Source organism: Mesitornis unicolor, unplaced genomic scaffold, assembly GCF_000695765.1.
Source record: "Mesitornis unicolor isolate BGI_N332 unplaced genomic scaffold, ASM69576v1 scaffold2533, whole genome shotgun sequence".
Taxonomy (NCBI): domain Eukaryota; kingdom Metazoa; phylum Chordata; class Aves; order Mesitornithiformes; family Mesitornithidae; genus Mesitornis; species Mesitornis unicolor.
In genome coordinates, this window is record NW_010173819.1 from 6,599 (window position 1) to 13,340 (window position 6,742).

The 6,742-nt window shown below is 50.7% G+C and overlaps 1 protein-coding gene across 1 annotated transcript in view; it reads right to left on the reverse strand.

The window, feature by feature from the left end:
• The window catches only part of LOC104537832 (R3H domain-containing protein 2-like), a gene marked incomplete at its 3' end in the record, with an annotated part of 12,252 nt that extends 6,519 nt beyond the window's left edge, over positions 1–5,733 (reverse strand). The window contains exons 1-6 of the mRNA XM_010180841.1: positions 5,566–5,733; positions 4,236–4,277; positions 3,543–3,629; positions 2,144–2,270; positions 1,380–1,458; positions 563–622 (exon numbers count right to left, since the gene is read on the reverse strand). Coding sequence (XP_010179143.1) covers positions 563–622; positions 1,380–1,458; positions 2,144–2,270; positions 3,543–3,629; positions 4,236–4,277; positions 5,566–5,733 — 563 coding nt within the window. The remainder of the gene's footprint in view (positions 1–562; positions 623–1,379; positions 1,459–2,143; positions 2,271–3,542; positions 3,630–4,235; positions 4,278–5,565) is intronic.
• Between the last annotated feature and the right edge of the window lie 1,009 nt (positions 5,734–6,742).

Genomic DNA, 6,742 nt, shown 5'->3' on the forward strand with positions numbered 1-6,742 from the left:
GCCACCCCTTCTCATCCACCCCCGGATGGCGTTTGCCTTCTTGGCTCAAGGGCACATTGCTGGCTCCTGGGATCTGCTGCCACCAGCACCTCCAGCTTGGGTAGAAATAAATACCCATGGTTGTTTCTAAGCCAGAATGAGCACTTGTACTGCGACTTCTCTGGTCTGGTGAAATGAACTCTGTGAGCTCTACTGCAGACACTGATTTACCTCACACTCTGGGGTGTGAACCCTGGCCCTGGCTTCTCCACCCATGATTTCCACCACTTGCGAGATGAACTCTGTGAGCTCTACTGCAGACACCGGTTTATCTCACATTCTGGGGTGTGAACCCTGCCCCTGGCTTCTCCACCCATGATTTCCACCACTATGGCACTCACCTCTTTCCCAATGGACACCAAACCAATGTGATACTCAGAAACCTCATGTGTGGACTAAAGGAGAAGGGGCTGAGAACAGCCCCCCTATCCAGTGCATTCAAAGGACACCTCCTTCTCCCCCTCTGCGTGCCCGAGATCCTAAATTTTAAGTCACAAACCTCTTTTGCTTGATGATCACTTACTTATTATCACTAATGAATTCCAGAATCTCCTGTTCTAACTTGAGTAGCATCATTCTATCCCTGTTGAGAGAAGAAAAGGTAAAGGACACCTTTAGAGACAGCGAAATGCAGTTTTCTCTGCTTGGTACCCCCCCTGCAACACAGAAAGGTCACAAACACCTGGAGCAAGCAACCCTATTAATCAAGCTTTATACATCCTCCATGGGAATTAACTAGAAAAAGATCCACAGTTTTCATATATAGTAAATTTTTGTAAATGTACATAGTAAAATAAACATATAGTAACTTATTTGCAAGATTTTTTTCCCCCAGTTTAAAGTTGTTGCTTTGCTCTCAGCACTTGGCTTCTGGTGATGTTGAATCTCTGCGAGCTCCACTGGTAGAGACCCCAGCTTTGCTGCTCCTATGCCAGCATTTGCCTTGATGACATTTACTACTGACACATCAATTCCTGCAGAGGTTGACAGCTGACAATCATTGACAGGAAGTGTTTTCAAGCAATCAACATTCCTTCTTGTATTCAAACACATGATTTCTCCTCTTTCTCTCTCTCCAAAACACACGATTACACGCTTTGATTGGCTGCAGTAAATACAATTACAGTCGTGCTTCTCATTTCTACTCTGCTGCAGCTCGGGATTCCACAAGGTCAAATACACTTTCAGGTACTTTCTGTAGGTGCTGTAGTCCCTGCTTCTCCCAAAATACACGAATATATGAACAGGCACACATAGGTTTAACAGTCACAGAAGCACTGAGCACCAGGTACTCGCTCCCTTCCCTCCATCAGCAGTTGTGTTACCAACCAGGGACCTACCGTGGGTTTTTTTTCAGTGTATTCACTAAAAACTCATGCAGATCTATGCCAGTGGAGTCTGTGTATTCCTGGCTGGAATCTGAAACAACAGCAACAGCATAAATTAATGAAGCATTGCGGGGAGGAGGTGTCTCACTCAGTGCATGAGGGTGATGTCTCCACGTCGGTGCCAGAGGAAATTTGGCCTCATCCCCAGCATCAGCTCCTCACAACAGGAGGAGGGGAAGAAAAGCCCATCTCGATACAGGACTGCATGGGTCAGGACCCAGATCACTGCACTCAAGCCCCGTTTCTAGCACAGGCTCTGGATGCGACCCTCTTCAACCAAAAAGTAATCACAGACAAACCAGGGAGTGAACCCGAACCTGCACAAGGGCAGCTCTGTGCAAGCATTTCAGATGCAATTTGCTCACCAGCTTAAATGTGTGTCTTTTAGCCACTGCTATATCCCAAAATCATTTGGTTCACAAACCAAACCTCACATCTTGCCGCCTGTGGCAGGTTTTACAAACTCAAACCTAAACTAAAAGTAAAGGACTACACAGTGAGTCCTCTTGGGTTTGAATCTGCATGTTTAAAAAGCCACCAGGTCACTATAAACCATTCAAGAAGCCTGCAACTCTGGTGGGGCACATGGAAACCTAGAGAAACCATGGTTAGCTCTGGAAAGGAAGTTAAAAGAGCAAGACATTCCTGCACAGCCATCAGCAGAGATAACTGAAGCAGCTAAGACCAGACCCTGCCCCATTCGAACGAGCACAAACCTCGAGACAGCATCTTCCTCGGCGCCTTCTCCTTGTTCTTGTCTTTTTCTTCTTTCTCAGCCCCATCTTTCGTGGACTTCTCCTCCTCCTTGTCAGAGGGGCAGCTGACGTGCAGCTGGATGATGTCCTGGAACACAACAAAGCAGGCTGCTGAGAGGCACTGGGTGCTCCCTGGCAGCGCTGCCATGGCTGGGGGTGTCAGCAGCTGAGAAAGGCAGCAGAAAAAGGTGGAGGATTCAGGCTTTGAGGGGACCCTCAACAGCATCTGCCACTGCTGGAAACCTGCTTGGCCTCCATCATCTAAGTCACACGCTTCCCTATGCAAAGCTGTTAAAATACCATTACATTTTGGACTCGGGGGTGCCTAAGGAGAGGTAGTTTCTGCACCATTTCTGTAAAGCTCTACTGTCTCACCTGCAAAGAGAAAGGGCCTGAGGAGAAAGCAAAATACACAGCAAAGGGTGTGAATGGTGTGGTGAGTGGTTCCTGGGCCATACGGGGCTTTCTGATGCTTCCTTTCACCTCTCTTGAGTTGTAACTGCCCAGCGCGGCCTGAGGATTCACTCGAAATGTTTAACACCAGCAGGACTGTCAAAGGCAGTGGCTACTCAAATTCCAGCTAAAACTGATTTTAAAACCACTGCCCAGAAGACAGGGGAGCAGCCTGGGGAGCTGGGAGCTCACCACAAGGAAGGCTGAAGTCCTAATCTGGTTTTGGGAGGCAGAGCCTGGCTCCTTCCTCCTGACACTCGCCCTTTCCAAATTGATCCCCAGGAATGAGGGCACCCCTCAGGCTCCTCTGGTCCAAGCTCAAGAGCCCCAGCTCCCTCAGCCGCTCCTCAGCAGGAGATGCTCCACTCCCTCCATCACTTTGTGGCTCTGCTGGACTCTTTCAAGCAGTTCCTGTCCTTTTTTGCACTGAGGGCCCAGAGCTCAGACAAGATTGCAGCTGTGGTGTGAGCAGGGCAGAGCAGAGGGGCAGGAGAACCTCTCTGCCCTACAACCACCCCTTCTCGTACACCCCAGGATGGCGTTGGCCTTCTTGGCTCAAGGGCACATTGCTGGCTCATGGGATCTGCTGCCACCAGCACCCCCAGGTCCTTTCCAGCCGCTCATCCCCTGTCCCCCCCCGGGTCCTTGCCGGCCGCTCGTCCCCAAGCCTGCAGCATCCATGGGGTTGTTGTGACCCAAGGGCAGGACCTGGCACTTGTTGAACCCCATACAATTGCCCTCAGCCCATTGATTCACCCTATCCAGGACTGAAGTGCAGGACCCGGCACTTGGCCTTGTTGAAGCTCATCCAATTGGCCCCAGCCCATGGATTCAGCCTGGCCAGGCCAGGACATCGCTTCCAGCAAGACAGGGATTTTTTGGGCTACCCCACTGGCACTCAGCCTACCTGGGACTCCAGCAGCCCATCCACGAAGGGGCCGGACGATTCCTCACACACAGCCAAGCTCCTGACCAGCTTCAGCTTCGAATTAGACTGGAGAAAGAAAATAGAGCATAGTTAAGGCACCTCATCCAAAACACACACACACACACACACACACACACACACACAGTTCCTGCTGCTGCATTACCAAGCCACTCATGCAGTTATTTGTTAATTAAACTGCTAAAAAAAGAGGACTACCAAAGCAGCTTCTTGCAGCAAACAGGAATACACAAACACTTGGAGTCCTAAAGCAAATCAATTTTCTTCCTTATGGCTTTGGTTAGGATTTGAAGCAGCCAAATTTTAGGTGAGAAAGTTCACTGCCTTCATTCAAGCCAGAGCAATTCCAGCCTTTCCTCTCCTCACCTGACAAAAACCAAAGCAATTAATGATGGATATGGCTAAAATCAACTATTTCCTTGGGTTTTTAAGAGGTGAAGATGGTCCCTGTTCAATCCTATCCCCACCTCACCTGCCTAACCCGATGACTTTGGCTATTTCGAGTAATGTGGTGCTGCTTAGTGAAAACTCTTCAAATAAAACCTGCACTTTCGGGGCTCTCGGCAACTTCACTCACTTGGGTGGCAAACAGGAAAACAGGAGCTTTGGTGAAGGGTAAAAACATAAGGGGTAGGACAGCAGAAGAGGTTGTACCTTGGCTCTTTTCCTGGCATGGCCATGGCTTGAAGCTCGCCTCTGTGGAGAAAGGAAAGAGAAGGCAAGAAGCTCAGTCTGAACTGTACACTGTACATGGGATTTGCTGAGGAAAATCTCCACCTGACAGCAAGGTGGAAACAGGAAGACCTGGAGAGCTGTCGAAACTGCTCATGAAACTTCATCTGCATTAGAGCCAGTTCCTGTTGGGGGCAGAGCCAGCACAGCAACAGGGCACACAGGTCAAAGTTTGTCACACCTCTAAGCGTGTCATTAGCTGCCCCAAAATATCCACTTACATCTGGGCATTTTTAATGCAGTAAAGCAACGGCCAAGCACCATTCCTGAAACCAAGCTCTACCTGGGATGCCTTCATTGCACATTGTCATTAGCTGATCCTCAGGTCAAAGGGAGGTATAAGGAGGAAGCAGCAGCCATGGGACTGGAGATCACCACGAGCAGGAGCACACAGGGCTTGTTTTTTCCTGGGCTCATAGAATATTTGAATTATCCCACTCCTGCACAGCGCGGTGGCCCCAGGAGGGGCAGCTCAGAATCACAGAATATGAGGAGTTGGGAGGGACCTGGAAAGCTCCCCCAGTGCAACCCCCCAGAGCAGGATCACCAGAGCAGTCCCACAGGAACACGGCCAGGGCTTTGGGTGTCTCCACACAAGGAGACTCCACAACCTCTCTGGGCAGCCTGGGCCATGCTCCATAACCCTCACACTGACAAACTTTGGCCTCATGTTCACATGAACCTCCTGTGCTCCAGCTTGGGACCATTGCCCCTTGTCCTGGCATTGGACATCACTGAGCAGAGCCTGGCTCCTTCCTCCTGACACTGCCCTTTACAAATTGATCCCCATGAGTGAGGGCACCCCTCAGTCTCCTCTGCTCCAAGCTCAAGAGCCCCAGCTCCCTCAGCCGCTCCTCAGCAGGAGATGCTCCCCAGTGTTCACTTCTCCAAGCGATAGCGCTTGTATGGTGAGGAAACACGGCAAGGCCACTGTCTCACCACGGCTGCCGGATCCACACCTCATCTCTGTGGCCCTGCTGGACTCTTTCAAGCAGTTCCTGTCCTTCTGGAGCTGAGGGCCCAGAACTGGACACAAGATTGCAGCTGTGGTGTGAGCAGGGCAGAGCAGAGAGGCAGGAGAACCTCTCTGCCCTACAACCACCCCTTCTCATCCACCCCAGGATGGCATTGGCCTTCTTGGCCACCAGGGCACATTGCTGGCTCAGGCCCCTTTCAGAAGGGACAGCGATGACTTTGTGTTTGCTGAGGAGGGCCCAGCTCCAGGAGCTGCTCTAAGGGACTCCCCGCTCACCTGGGGCTCCTGGCGCGCGCCAGTCTCCTCCCCGCCATCCTTCTCCGCCTCCTCCTTGCTCGGTGACCTGGGCACGTACTTGGTTTTGTTCACAGACTCCTCCACCACCTTTTTTTCCGACTCCTTCATTATCTCCAGAGACTCCTGCGTCGTGTTGCTGCTGGACATCTTCAGAGCCCTACAGCGCAGCAACGGGCACCTGGCAGGAGAGGAGAAAGAGTGGGTGGAAGGGAATCTGGGGGGAGTTTCTGTCTGCAACACAAACTCTTGCACGTATGGGTTGTAACCTCCTTGTAACTCATGTGTACGAAGAGCCCAAACTGAGCATCCCATGGGATGCAGCACCTTGCAGGGAATTCAGGAGGCAAAATAAGCAATCAGAGTAGAGATGCTCTGCCCCAGGACACACAACACCACCACCAAAACTCTGCATTCTGTCCCCAAATCGTCCTTTCTGCAATGGGGCAAACCTTCAGTGAGAAAACAGCCTCGCAGCCCAGGCACTGCTGTGGTTCTTCCTTTGCAATACAGTAAGCCCTAATAGCTCCTATGGTCAGAGGCTTCAGGAAAAGCAGGAGTCACCCTATAGCAGTCAAATTACGGATTGAGAGGAAAATCCCTGAGCAAGCTGTGTTTAATTTAAATCACCCCTGAATTAGAGCAGAACCCAGACAAGAAACAAGAGCAATGAATGCATCACATCCCCAATCATCAGATTAAGTCTTAATTTCAACCTGATTGCCTGGAATTGAACCGCCAGCCCTCTCTGCTAAGGCAGAGCGGGTCCCTTTGAGCTCACGCAGGAGCACAGAGCGATGCTGGTACCCAAATGTGTTTGGGGAGACAACTCAGCGCTGGTCCTGACCACAGGGGAGGCTGGAAAAGGCCCTTGGAGAGGGGTTTCCAGAAAGAAAAGGGGAAACCTCAACGTGAGAGAGGCTCTGACAAAAGCCCGAGCAGCAGCGAACGCAACTGATGTTTGACAACTTGGTTTATTAACTGCTTCGGCAGTGGCTGAGAAAAAGAGTCGGATCTCGGAGATTTATCAGCTTGTCTCTGCTGATATTCAGGAGCTAATTCATTCCCCTTTAATTTGTGAGGCTGCTGGGCATAAAACACGGACTTGACTCTTATTGCAGCCACTGAAATCAGTCTGAGTTACAGATAAAGAAATCAA